We start from the raw sequence: 14,724 nt of genomic DNA, 5'->3' as shown, positions 1-14,724 counted from the left end.
TAGGGCCACAGCAGTTCCTTTAAGAGTGTTTTCTGTCTCCAGTCTGAGAAGCTGCAAGTATATGAGGAGAATTTGGCTGCGGATTGCTTTGCTTGTGCATGGAGCCATCCCACCCTCGTTGCTACGTCTGTAGACCTGATGGTGACCTAAAATATTTGACTGACTGCCAGTGTCTGCTGAGTCCTTTGACCAGTGGCTCTTGAGGATGGCAGCCTTCCTGGCTGAAGGCAGCCTTGTCTGTTTTTTCCTGAGTTGGGACTGTTTTCACTGCATGGTTAGAGACAGGGTAGTCGCTGTTCTGGATGGACGTGCACGCACCGAGTTGAGCTGTCATTGCTAATTTATATCTAGGAAGTTTACTGCAGGTTTTGGGCTCAAGGAAGTGGTGCAGTGGTGTGTTAATCTTGATCCGTTGGTGAAAACCAGGCTTTCTGCTTTAACAGCAAGAACTTGTCACTTAAGTAATTTTTCCCTGTCTTGTTGCGGCTAAGCATTTTTTACTGAGACCAGGCAGCGAATCTTGGGAGCATGTTGTGTGAGCTGTGGATTCTTCTCTTGAGCATGGTCCCTTTTGAGACGTGTATCTTGGTTAAAGATTTCAGTCAAGGGTTATTTGTTTTGATCTCTATCCTCATAAGCCTTTTGACTTGGTCACTTGTCTCAGCAGAGCAAAGTTAGCTTGATTTAACTGGGGTAGCTCAACCTGTCCTTACTGAATTCAGTGATTGTTTGATGTTAACTGTATGGAGTGGAGATTTCTGCAGGAGATGGTGCTTGCTTTTGCTGTGTCCCTCACTAAATGACTATAGGTGTTTCAGATGCTTGTGTGCTTGGGTTGTTGCTCCATTTCCCCTCCTTTTTTAAGGAGTTGAGCAGTAGCAGTGGTGTTGCCCAGCAAGCTGAGGACGAGGCAGCACATATCCTGTCCCTGCGGTAGCCACAAATACTGCTGTCCAGTAAATATGAATTGAGCTTGTGCTGATAGTATGTCTGGTATTACCTTTGCCAATCCATGAAATACGTTAATTATAAGTACTTGGTTCATATATACTGCCAGATTTATTGGACCTCCTAATTCTTTTAGCAACAGAAACAACTGTTTCAGTTTTGGTTTTCTGGTAATGAAAATATTGTGCTAGTGAGGCTTTCTGTGTTGAAACTCTATCTGTTCTGTAACTAAACATTTCATCAGGTGACAGCTGCTGTGAGTGATGCTGTTTTTTGAACAGCTGGAAGGCAATGGGACCTGGGCTCTGCTAGGTGAGATTGCTTGACTTGTAGGCTGAAAGCAGCGTTAGCCTCTCTGGACTCCTCTTTCACGAGAACATAAACCAGGAGGGATTGTATTATCCAAAATGTAAAGTGATTGATAGTTTCAGGACCAAGCTGCTGAATAATTTGAAAACTGGAGCTTACTGAAAGAAAGTGGCCCAAAATTGAATTAGAAATCCAGGGTATGAGGAGGCATATATTTCCCATAAGATAAGTCATAAAGTAAGCAGGTCCTCAAGTTCATGCACCCTGCTGACGCTCATCTTTAATTCAGGGCATCAGCTTTGTGGATTGGGCAGGGGAAATATTTGCAACTGAAGTTACTTCTTTATCAGGTGTCTGCAAAAGCACATTGTACCCAGCAGTGGTAATGAGTGTGGGAAGAGGAAGACTTCAGCCTCCCTTGTGTCCTGAGTACATCTGTAGGCTAATGCAGTATGCAGCGTATAAGAATTTTTGGAGGTAAGGTAGGGAGCTGAATGCGAGGTCAGTTCTCAGAAAATGCTTGTAGCTTGAAAGGCAAATGCAGGTTGGGAAGGATAAAAATACTTTTGGGCATTTTTGCAACTTGATCATCTAAAAGCCCATAAGGTTATTAGGTGGCTCAGACATGTCTAATCTTATAAACATAGGACCTCTGAACAGTGTAGGTTCTTTCTTTTGTGGTACCCCCTCCTGATTTTGTTTTCCATGGACCAATGTAGACTTAATCAACAGCTGACATGACGAGGGCAGAGGGCAGAAACAATTTTGCAATAATGTCTTAAAAGCATATGAAACAAAAAGAAAGTTTGTTATGTTTGTTGCTAATTGAGAACAATTATTTTACTGCCATCTTCTTGTGATCTGTAGCTGTCATTCTAGTTTTAGCTGCTGCACCGTTGCAAGGATGCTTTTGTCTGTGTGTGCTCGCAGTTTAGTGCCTGGGTAGTTGCTTTCTAGGAAGCTGTGTATGTTCTCAACTTCAGAAGAAAAGTGTTATCGGATAGAAAGGCTTTTTGGGTAGATTTACGTATGCATGTACTTCTGCTCTGTAACACCATAAGAGGAAGAAATGAATCTTGAGTTTGTGTCAAAAGCTGGTGGTAATGTGTGACGGTCTTTACTGCCTTGTGGTATTGCCACACTCCTCATTCATCACTTTAGCCTCATCATAGAGAATTCCGTGATGTGCACAGCTACAGTCGCGATGTGGGTGTGTGGCTGATTAATTCAGGGATTGTGTGTTTAATCTGCAAGCTGTTGTGAAGGTACGGGGTTGAGTCTCCAGCCTTCCTTCAGGCGGTTGGATGGTAAGGGGCGAGCTTGGTGTGTTTATGGCGGTTGCTGTTTGTAAGGCGAGGTGCTGTGCTTGCGGGGTGCAGAGCAGATAGGCTGATCCTTTACTTCAGTCGTGTAAGTAGGAAGGCCAGTGAGTTAGCAAGGATAGTCAGTCTGTTGTGTTTCAAGGATTTGACTTGTTTTGCTTGCTATCAGGCTCTACTTTTCTGTCCCTAGACCTTATTTTTTGTTCTAGTGTCTCTTTCCTTCCTGTTCTGCAGTAGGAGCTCAGATGCCCATCTTCTGTTGTTGAGAGGTTTGTTAATTTTGTCTCTTTCTCCATCCTCTCTTTCAGCCCCAGGGCACAGAGACTCTGGCAGTTGTGCCCATACAGGGCACATTGACAGCTGGATTGTTGTGAGCCTGTGGAGGGTTTCAGTTGTCTGATGTGTGCGTGTGCAGTTGTAGCTACTGTCCTAAAAGTAAACTAGGAATAGTACCAGTTGGCCAGGCAGCGTGAGAAGGATATGCTTCCACGGCATGGGAGGAAGCTGGAGATGAAGGGGAAGTGGTGCAGGGAGCAAGGAGGTGTTTTGAAGTGTGGGGGTCAATGGAGCGTGGTGCTGTACCTCCTTTAAAACCCATGTGCGGGAAACCAGCCTTCACTGGTTTTGTAGCTTGTGGAACAATTTAAAAGAAGTGCTCTCACCTGCTAAAGCATCAACTTGGAGAGTAGTTTAAGTTTCCATTGTAAGCACAGTGAGTAACTCGAGCATTTCTCTGTGCAGGTTAGCACTTTAATTTTAGTTAAAGTATTTAAAATCTCTCTAAAAAATGCAAATGCCTCCCTTCTGTTCTGCTCACACATTCTGTTTTATGTGATTTGCAGTGTGTTCTGCATTACTTGTACAGAGGAAGAAACCCTTTTCCAGGCTGTTTGTGTGATGGGGAATAGGTCTCCATTAGTTGCATAGCTACTGGTAGATGCTTAACATAGTTGTGGGATTAGTCTGAAACATGGATGATGTACTGGGCTGTGTATTTGTGACATGATGAAGTCATCAAGCACTGGTCCAAGTATGCACCTCTACACTGTGTCATGTGTCAGCTCTTGAAGAATCCCATGGGACAGCTCCGGGTCTGCCTTTCTGCTGGCTGTGTGCAGTTGACTGCTTTGTGTGAGGGTTGTTTGCAGTTACTGATCACGGAGTGTGGGTTTGGGGATGTTCCTGCTGCTGAGCATAACAACGTTTTCAGGGTTTTATTATTCAAAACTGGATACCACCATAAGCTATTCTTTGGTAAACCATTCATCTGTGATAAAGTGTCTCTAAATCCATGCCAGATTTTACAATCAATAAAGTGTAGTTACATGAAAAATTAAATTAATGTTCACTTGAGGTAGAAAACGTGTCTGTGAGAATATATGCACATATGTGCACACAAAAAAAGCTACTAGAAAAATGATGTGAACTATGAAGTTTTGTAACAGTCACTTGGAACCCATGGAATTAAAGACAAGCTTATATTTTCAAGACAGAGATTGAAATTTCCTTTAGTTTTCATTAATTTTCAGTCACAGTGTTCACAAATGTAAGATTTTTGCATCGGCCACAGCCAAAGTACCGGACATGAGGGGTAGCTGGTTGTCTTGGGAGTAATAAAAGGGGTGGTGTGAGGAAAGGACTTGTCCTTTCTTGAGGTGGTGGAGCCTTGAGGTGAGAGGTGACCACTGAGCTTGGAGGCACCTCGAAGTTTCCACGTCCTCCACTGCAGCACCCTTGTGTAGGGCATAGGTGGTTCTGCTGGGGGAGAAAAGATTTCCCTTTATTCTGATGATCAGCAGTTGTAATTGCTGAAGCTGCCAAATATCTGTTTGGATTCGTGACTTCTGGGAGAATTGGTCATACTAACCTGCACTGCGCAGAGTGGGTGCTTGCTTGGCAGTGGAAATCTAGGATCTGGGTACTTGGGTGTTTTAACCATTTCTGGGAACTTTGTGTTTCTACAACCCAGATGTCCAATCTGAATTCCTTAGAAGAGATCATTCTTCAGTCTAAAGCCTGCAGGGAAGTGACATTTATGAGGAACCAACATTTGCAGTCAGGAGGAAAGTTTTGGAGTCACTCAAATGTGTGCTAGTGTGTGTGAAGATAGCTGATGATCAGTTTCAAGAGGACTGGAGCACGGAATGCACAAAAATATAAAAAATGTGGTGTAGTGTTTCTCTGCTTTATTGGCCCTGGTTACAGTATGTATGGTTAGGTGACCTAGGATGCCTGCTCTTTGGGTATTGGCGTTGCAGCCTCATCACTCATCACTTCAATCAACACCATGTTGAGACTTGATTGTCAAGGTGTCTTTGCAACTCATGGCATATGAATTTTTTTTTTTTTTTTTTTTTTTTTTGGAAAAACAAGGCCTTGGGAGATTTCTGCTCTTGGGATATGCAACCCCTGGAATTTTTGGCTTGTGGTCACTCTCCTAAGGCAGCTCAGCCCTGTTGAAGAGACACAAGGACACTTGAGTTTCTTGCAGGTAGTGAGGGCTGCAGGTCCTCCTGGGTCATTTGTCCAGCGATTGCTGCTGTGCTCTTGTGTCTCACTTAGCACGGATAATGTGAGCTGTAAGCAGTAGTCTGAAAAAATCTGTGTCTGGAATTTGAGTGGTGTTAAGGGGGGATTTGGAAGGGCTGCTTTAGGAGGTGAATGCTCTGGTGTCTCCATGGCCACCCTGGAGATAAGAGGTCAATCGTTAACCCTTGCAGTGCAGCTTTGCAGGAGCAGAGGCCCTTGGGGGTGTCTTCCATCCTCTGGGCTGGGGAGAAGGTAACTATCTCTGATACTGACCGTATCTGCCCGTTTAACAAGCATTTCAGGGAGACTGAGGATAACAGCTTCCGTAGTTGTCCCTGTTTACAGAAGACTAGCACCGCTAAACACCCATTCAGTGGTGGAGGGTCATGCTAATGTGTTTGTTGCGGATTGCCCTGCCCTGGGGGCTATGGGTGTTTGGCTCCAAACACAAATGAGCTGGGAAATCCAAAGGGAAATCGTTGTAAATTGAGTAGATAGTCTTGGAAGGAATTGTTGTTGGATTAGAAGAATTGTTGTTGTTGCAAGGTCAGTACCTGAGGGCGGGTGGCTGCCCACCACCCTGGGGAGGTGAATTTTTTTTTCCCTCATTTAAGCCTTAGGGTTTGGCTTCTGGAGTATTGGGAAATAAAAGCTAAGTCTATTCAGGACTCTTGAGCTTCTGTTTCCTTAGCTGTAAAAAAAAAAAGTTAAAGCTTGGAGCTCACTAATACCAAATTATTTATATGGCGCTCCTTGATGCTGCTTTGATTATTTTTTTTTCAGATGCTACCTTGGGTAAAGAACTTTTTTTCCTGTAACTTAAAATGTTTGTCCTGCTTAGTATTACTGACCTGTTTGGCTTACTATATGGAGTTTTGTTGGGGGTATTCTAGGATAATATGGGCATAAAAGACCAGGAAGTAGAGAAAAAGATAAGAGAGGAAGAAAGAATGAAACTATTTGTATTTGAAGTAAATGGGCAGTACCTTGAAGCTGAGCAGCAGGGGAAGAGGAAGGATTGCATATTGCTGGTGAGAAGTGTCTGGATTTTGATAAGAAAGAAGAGGAAGCAAGTAAAGAAAACAGTGTGATTGAAGTGGAAATAATCTGATCAGAGAGAGAAGGAAGGTCACATGCTTTGCTTTCCAGGCTGACAGTAGAGCTCCTTCCCCCCCCCCCACCCCCCCAAAAGTGAGTTTATGACCTTCAGATTGCATTAATGTATGTTCCTTAAACTGGCATAGATTTTATATTTCCTTGCTTAAAATTCTGGATTTAGTAGGAACATTTGAAATACTGCTTGTGCCAAGTAATGCATTTGGTATGGTGCCTTTAACAGGTATACATGTGGGGTTTTCATTCGATTTTTAACAGTTCATATTTTAAAGAGTGTATTTTGTTTTCGTCAGATTATGTCTACTTTGAAAATTCTTCAAGTAACCCATATTTGATACGAAGAATAGAAGAGCTCAATAAGGTAAACAAGATTTTCCATCAAGTCTTTGAAGTTAATTGAATTTATGATCTGTTAGATTTGATTAAAATCAAAACAATTCTTTAGCAGTCCTCTGGTAATTAAAAGCTTTAAAATACTTTTGTTCTGATAATTTTCTGGAATGCTTTGAGACCTGCTAGGTTGTTCTCCTTTGGTATGGAAGGACAGAAGGTCAATTGTACTTCATTCTCCAGGTGATTATGCCCACTTGTAGGGCAGGAGGTTTCTGCAGTTCTTCAATTCTGTGCCAGGATCATGCGATATGAAGATAAAATAAGAGGATGGAGAGCTTTGTAATTTGATCTTTCTTGGGGAGACTCTTTCTAAACTGGAGGGTTTGGAGCCACTGCCTGCTTCCTCAGGCTTTGTCTTTGCTAGTTGTTCTTTGAGCCAGTGCATTACTGCCCTTTCATTGGATCTGAAAGAGACGCATGGTAGTTTGTATGACAGCTGAAATTTTACCTGGTTGAGGAGGGAAGACTGTGCTAAAGCTGTTAGATGTGTCCTAAACGTGCCACTTCCTCAGGTTTAATACCAGCATGTCCGTTGCAGCCCATGCAGAAGGAATGTAACATCTCTGGTTTGATTTGAATTTCAATTAACTGACTAAAATTGGATCCTTTTCTTCAGCCAACAATGATGAAAAAACATGTCTTTCTAAAACAGTTACTTGGAAGAAGAAAATTTATCAGTATAATGACAAAGAATCTGAAGACTAGGACATTCTTGTAACCCCTTCTTTTCAGTGGAAGTCTTTTGCAGGAATACTTTGTCTCTTCCGTTAAGGGAACAACAGAGTTCCTAAACTGTTCCCAGTGGATCCATAGCCATGAGGTATCAGTAGCTGTATTCCATGCGGATTTGTTAATCACTTTCTAGGAAAATGATTTTTTTTGCTCCTCTTTTCCCCTTCCATTCTTCCCCCCTCTTTGAAAACGGAACTTTCAGGCTGGATCTCTCATCCTAGTGCAACTCCTGCTTGAGCTGCAGTTTCTCTGACCTGCTCTTCGAAGTGGATCTTTCAAGTTGAAATGAATAGTGTATCTTGTGTTGCCGTTTTTCACCGAGTGTAAATGAAGCCTGCGCAATTAAATGGAATATACAATTCTATGCTGTAGCTGTCTGTGTTATAACAAGATGGCTCCTGCCTTTGTATTTTAGTTCCTCAAAATTTAAAACTTCTGAATTATTTAACGAAAAGGATAGAAATTCTGCAGGCTCTGTACCAAAAACTGGTAGGCTGCAAGGGAAAATATTTGTGCATGTATGTATTGTCTGAGTTTTTTTCTTTTTATGAGGAATGGTATTTTATTGTATTATTAAAGATGAAACTTTTCCTCCATTCGCATCTTAGGAGCAAGCATGTGTATCAGTTTTTATTTTGTTTCCTTGTGGATGCATTGCTGGTCCACTGCCTTTTTTGGAGACTTTACAAAGGGGAATTTGTGTCTTAGGCTTACAGTTCATTAAACAGTGTGCCATCATTCTGGTTTTCAAGGACTCTTCAGCAGTAGGATAGAACTCTCCTAAGTTACATTTTCATTATTTGTTCATTTATTTTGGAGACAGCAGATTGGGTTGGGCTGTTACAAACCAGTAGGTTTATTTCCCCCTACAGCTTGTATAGAGCCAGTTTCACAATTTGGCAGATATCATCTTACAAGAGATTTATCACCTACCTAGTTTTAAGAATTTTGAGAAAAAAATCACAAACCTTTCAAAAATTCTGACTTTTAAATGTTGTCACTGGTGTAGAGTTTAATGCAGCTGCTTTGGTTCTCCTTTTGGTATGATCTTTTTGTGTTAGCCATTGTTTAGCTCACCAGTGCTGTCAGAGAAAGAAAACCTTATGTGATTTCTTTTGTGAGAGTAATAATGGCTGGGTTCTTTCTTGCTTTCCTACTGTCCTGCAGAGTTTGGAGAGCAGCCTAAACCTGAACTCTCTTGTTATATTTCACAGTTATTTTTATTAAGATTTTTTTTTAATTCTACTAAATGTAGGCATCACCTGAAAAGCAGCAAAATGGCTTGTTTATATGTTGTAACTGCAGGTAAGTGTTTTTTCTGACCTCTTGAAACAAATGTAACTGCTAAAAATGATGATCCTGCAGAAACAATTGGGAGGGAAGGTACAAACTCGGTTTCCATACCCTGCAATCAATCACAGTGGAGCGATTGATTAGTGTTAGATAATGTGTGTGCAGCTGGAGGGTGCTAAAAGGTGATGGTATAAGGCTCCTGTACAAAATTTCTGATGATTTATGAAGTTTTCTAGTTTGGTTTGTTTGGTTCTTGATATGTGCTCTTTTTTTTTTTTTTTTCTTTTTTCCTGCTCCAGACTGCCAATGGAAATGTGGAAGCAAAGGTGGTATGTTTCTACAGAAGAAGAGACATATCAAGTACCCTTATTGTACTGGCAGACAAACATGCGAGTAAGCTTGCTTGTGTTCAAATTACTTCTACACAGAATTGCCAGACTTGGATAGAGCTTTGATGTTGCAGTCACAAGTATCAATATTATTTTAAAATGTCCTTTTCCTATACTAATTTTCAGCAAATTACCTTACTTGTTTGGCTGACTTTCTCTCTCTGTCTCCCCCTCTTCCCACTCCCCCAAGCCTTTTAAAACCTAATTTTGTGTATAGTTTTGTTACCATGGTAGGGACAGGACAGAAGTTTTCAGTTAAGGCTGAATAAAGGCATTTTATTTGCTTCACAGAAGTGAATTTCTTAATTTTTGGGATGAGGGCAAGTATTCTCCCTGTCTCATATATTAGTTCTCATGAATTATTCGGTTTGGTTATCAGACAAAGAAAGTCTGACGTATTTTTTTAGTGAGTAAATCAAATAGTCTGATAGGAAACTGACTTGAAACATGGCCAGCTTGAAGCTTGACTAGCAGAACTTTTGCATTTCAATATTAGTAATATTTTTTGTAGTGACATAGCTTTTTGTCTGAACATGCTCAGTAAACACATTTTAAAAGCACTGAATTGTAGCCCATCACATCACTATTTTGAATCCTTCAAGTCCTTTTTTTAGGAGAAAAAATAATGTCTAGGCTAGGAGGAGAGTTGAAAACTATAACTTTTTTTTTTGTGCCATACTTTCTGATTTAAAAAAAATAAACTTGAAGGTAAGCTATCATAAAATCTATGGCATTGTTCATGCTTGCTTTGTCCTCCTTTGCATGTATGTGTTGCATAACTAATTTCTTGATTTTTATTATTTTACAGAATGTTGTGTTAACTTAGTTGGCATGTACTTCTCTGTGAAGGAGGTCGGAGGCATGTGAGATACCTAGCTGAGCAGAGATAGAAGCTTATTTCTACACAAAAATTTAGCATTACAGTTCTCTTTCAAATGTAGAAACAGTTCTAAAATTCCAAATATGCATACAAAAAATAGTTATATGTCAATATCGATTAGATATTTGCCTATATATATCTATAAGGCAAGATATTGCAAAAAAGTTCCGATAGTTTAAAAAACAAAGCTGAGGAGCTGCTGTAGATCCGTGCACTCTAAACTAAGAAGGGGGTGAGCACCCTGTGCTAGCCAGCTCTCAAGGGGAGTGTCCATCTCCAGGGGAGAAATGGTGCAACATATTACGTGTCATTGGGTGCTGTATCTGGGGTGCTTCCAGCCTGTTTGACTCCATTGTGGTTGCCAGTGAGGATTAGATGTCAGTTCATTACACCTTCCTCTGCCAGTTCAGCATCCCTCTCATCCCACCCTTGCAGGGTGATGGACACAGTACTAACAAAGCACAGTTACCAAAACGACCTGTTGAAAGGGAGAAAAAGAGTAAGCAGGTGGAGTTACTAAACTGTTTTGACTGGTAAATAGGGGAGTATGTGAGATGTAGCTGTTCAGATTGCTTAAAATTTAGTAAAAAGCCAAATATCGATCCTTGTAATTCAAGGCTTTCCTGTAGGCACGTATTTAAATTAAAAAGAAGCAATCGGATCTGGGCATGTCAAGATTATGATTTAGCTGCCAAGCATCAGTGTCTTAGTGTGCTTCTTGGTGTATGTATGAGTAGATTAGGAGGTATATGTAGTACAGATCTACATCGTTGTAGAGCTGTGTATGGGGATGGATTAAATCAGATATTCAGTTTTAGCAATGAATATAATGTCTTGCTGTGTTCTCAGTGCTGTAGTGCCATTAGCAGAACAGACAGCAAAACTAGCCCCTTTTTGATAAGTGTGCATATTTTCTGTTGTAAATTCAAGTTCAGATAAGTCCCACCATTGCAACTATACCTTGTAAAAAAAGTCACATGGCACTGAGATGAGATGTAGCTGTGTTGCAGAATTGTGGTAGCAGGCAAAGCTTTTTTGCTATCTCTTCAGTGCCAGGGATACTTACTTTATCCAGAAATCCTGAAGCTTAAATAGGAGCTTCACCATAAACCATGGGACTGTTGATTCTTTCATCTGTGTCTCACTTCACTAGATTTAGCAAAGGAAGCAGGTAGGAATGATTCAAAGAAACATGTCTGAGTCTGAAAATGAACAATATTTGAACCCATATAAATGTTCTTTGAACCTGCAAAGGCTGATTTCTTTTTCTGATAAGGAATTTAGTATTTTTGTTAGTGCAAACAAATAATTCATTGTTCATATTCATACATGTGTGAAAGACAGGAAATTTCTTCTACAGCACAATCCTATTAATAGAGCCACCAGAGACAACTGAGGCTGTCTCTTAGTGTAAATTTTGTTAGTAACTAATATTTTTTTCCAGTATGTTTCTTTCTGGTGCAGAATAAAACTGCTGCTAAATGACTTCCATTTATTTAGATAGATGGGTTGTTATGTGGCTTCTGCTCTTCTTAAGGAGGGAGGAGAGAGGAAAATTAAGCTTTTGGACAGCCGTTAGTTCTTTATTCTGAAAAAAAATCTACATCCTGCATGATATAATGAAATTAAATTCTGTGGATGTTAAGATTCTAGTACAGATACTCAACACTGTCATTGACTTTGAGTTCATTTCCATAAAGTCTCCTGTTGCCTCATTTTGATGCATTTGCAGTAGATGTACGTATCTGCATCGCTGATCTTTTAACTGCCTTTGTTCAGCTGATTAATGGAGCTTTCTGACTGCAGACATTTCTGGATTCACAGTCTTCTGTTGAAGATGCCTTTATTTTAGACCTACTGTTGAGATCAATGCAGTGAGAGAACCAAATAATGAGAAGATAAGGCCAGAACATGAATGGGAAAAATATATATATATGTTTTTAATGTTTTTTTCCCTTCCAATAAAGGAAGGAAAAAAGTGAAATGAATGTTGCAAAGTTTAAAAAAAAAGAAGAATAAAAAAAGTGGAAAAAAGTGAAATGAATGTTGCAAAGTTAAAAAAAAAAAGAATAAAAAAAGCGCTTACGCTTTACCTTGTATAGTCCATCAGATATCTGAAACAGACAAGTCTGAGATATGTTGTCTTTTGTCATAACCCTTTATAAAGAGTAATTAGTTGGCAGCACGTTATTGTGTGGTTGGTGACTGTAAATTAGTACCTGATATACACAACCTGATTATTGGATTTGATCTGTGATCTTACTGTTTTTATCATATGATATAAAGCTTGTCTGGGCTGTCCTATAAATCTTTCAGCCTTATAATGGCTTCCATACACGGTTAGCACTTTTTATTCATAAGCCTCTTTAATCACCTCACAAATTATTCTAGGGAGTTTCTCCACCTGTTTCTGAAATGAACCTGCTTCGCCAGTAAGAGACTATTTAATGTTCTTGCCCAGAGACTTAGTAGTGGTTTAAGACAGAATATTGTATGCAAACAAGATTGCAGGCAGAACTTGATGGAAGAGAAGGGAGAAAGATAATTTACTCCTCAAACTCCTGTTGGATGCTGTGACTATATATTTTCTCCCTCCATAGTTTCTATATAGTGTCTTACATAGTTCCTCACATAGTGAAGTAAATATTTCCAACAGCAGGAGTATGACCTCCTGTCCTCCCTTACAACCACCCCGCTTTAGCCATCTCCAGTTACTTGTGACCTGTCTTATGACCGAGCTTTTTGCTTCATTAAAAATGTTTATTCTGAATTGTAACACGATGAGTGGCTAGTAGGTAGTGGTTGGGGAACTGAGTAGTTAGTGCCAACTGGTTTGGCATGTTTATGGTGAGCTTTCAGCAACTGGTGTTTGGGTGCCAGGCACACATGGCAGCGTGGTTTTGTTAGCGCCAAAGCTTCTAAAAATAAATGTCTTGCAGCAGTGAGGTGTCATTACTCAATCAGTCCATGAGTTGCATGAGACCTGTGTGCCTAAACAGCCAGGGGGTCTATTAAGTTTGGGAGTGTTTTACATTTTAGATCACACCAGTCTAAATAGAGTTTGACAGTAGCTTCACAAAGGAGTTCTTTTTATTTTTATTTCTTTTTTTTCCACTTTATTCCCCTTCTCCTCCGTTTTCTCCCAACACCACATATACAGATTTAAGAGGAGTCAAATTCATTAATCCACTAATGACACTTTTGGCTCTGTTGTTAATGAGAGGAGGAAACTGCGATTTTTCTCTTCTGGGGTGGTGCAGAGAGGGAGGATAAGCTAAATGTCCAAAACAGTGTCTGTGTGCTCTGTATGCTACTTGTAATAGTGGCTGTGGCTGGAAAAGCTGATCACTGGAAATGTTGGAAGGGATCATAGTGGGATGCCTTGATAACATGGCAAACTCCTGAAGTGTCAAGATATAAGGATTTCTATTTGTTAAAACTTTCATTGTATTTTCTATAGCTATGAATCAATATCTGGGTTTTCGTAGAGAGAAAATTCATAAGGCTGAGGCTTAATATAAACTGGACCTGGGAGAAATAATGTGGTTGTGTGTTGTTTGTTTCTTCAAATGAAACACTTCTATAATGTCCTTCCAAGCTGCTTAGTTGAGCTGCTGAAGTATCAAGAGTTTAAGCTTCCTTCACTGCTGAAGGAGCTGTTCTGCAGGTCAGTAGCACTGGCTTTACGGCATCCTCCATTGTTTTGGCCACTTTTTTTCATTTTTTCTTTACATTTTGTTGTTAGTGATACCATGCTAACTAATTCTTCTGTTACTACAGACAGTCTCCCAAGCTAGACGCCTCAGTGTGCTCTCTAAACCTAATTTCTGTATCTTGTTTGCGCATTTCTGAATTCTGCCATGGAGCTACTTGCACAACACCTAGAATGCAGAGAAAGGGCTGGTGCTTTCTACCTCTGGTGTTGTAGACCAATCTGGTTTATATCAAATTGCTATTCTTTCTAGTGTCTAGCAAATATTGATGTTTAATTTTGCATCTCGTGCACCCAGTCATTTTAAATTACAATTACTGCCTCTTGGGTTTCTGCTGCCAACTCAAAGTTTACTCTTTGTAATTATTTTTCCCTGTATATGTTAGCTTTCACATGAGTCTTGCTGTTTGTGTCCAACCTGCCTGTCTCTTCTTTCCAATATAAGTCATCTTCAGGCTTTGTTAATGTGGTATTAATGATTCTGCCATCAAATATCAAATAGTACTTAATCTAATACACTCTTTGAAGCATTCCACTGGCCACTTCTGCATAGCTGAATATTACTGTTTGTATTAAGACTAAATGTTTAGTTTTAAATCTGCACGAGCACATCTATCAAGCTGAGAGATTAATTTTGAAGTGAGGCTTTATGAGAGCACTGAAGCCCCAAAATACTCCACCTACTGTATTCCCATGCCACTTACTCTGCAGCATTGTAAAAAATGCAGGCAAGTCTTTCTGAAAAGGTTTCTTATATATTTTATATAGATATATTTTTTAAAGACTGTGGTCCTTCTTACTCAGCGACTACTTTTCTTGAGGATGAAGTCTGCTTCACTTAGAGCTTGAGTGCTCGAGCTGTAGGAGGGTGAAACGCAGATGCGTCCGACAGGCTTGTCCTGGAACCTGGGCCAGCCCCTGTTGTGGTTTACAGTCTGACCTAAGTCTTGCTGTCTGGGCAGAGGTGGTGAGGTGGTATTAGTTATGGGTTTTGTAAAATACACTTTTGCATGACTTCAGGGAGACAGAGAGGTTCCTGTGCCGGATCCAGCCCTATATTCTCTCCTTCTCCCCACGGTTCCAAATGTGTTTGCCAAGTTC

General features: G+C 40.3%; 1 protein-coding gene across 1 annotated transcript in view; it reads left to right on the top strand.

Annotated features, from left to right (window-relative positions):
• Nucleotides 1-327: 327 nt before the first annotated feature.
• Nucleotides 328-14,724, top strand: part of LOC104461618 (metastasis-associated protein MTA1) — a gene marked incomplete at its 5' end in the record, with an annotated part of 35,790 nt that continues 21,393 nt past the window's right edge. The window contains 3 exons of the mRNA XM_010073267.1: nucleotides 328-354; nucleotides 6,518-6,585; nucleotides 8,942-9,035. Coding sequence (XP_010071569.1) covers nucleotides 328-354; nucleotides 6,518-6,585; nucleotides 8,942-9,035 — 189 coding nt within the window. The remainder of the gene's footprint in view (nucleotides 355-6,517; nucleotides 6,586-8,941; nucleotides 9,036-14,724) is intronic.

Source organism: Pterocles gutturalis, unplaced genomic scaffold, assembly GCF_000699245.1.
Source record: "Pterocles gutturalis isolate BGI_N339 unplaced genomic scaffold, ASM69924v1 scaffold9722, whole genome shotgun sequence".
Lineage (NCBI taxonomy): Eukaryota > Metazoa > Chordata > Aves > Pterocliformes > Pteroclidae > Pterocles > Pterocles gutturalis.
The sequence above is the reverse complement of the archived record's forward strand: the minus strand, read 5'-3'. Positions and strand labels throughout refer to the sequence as shown.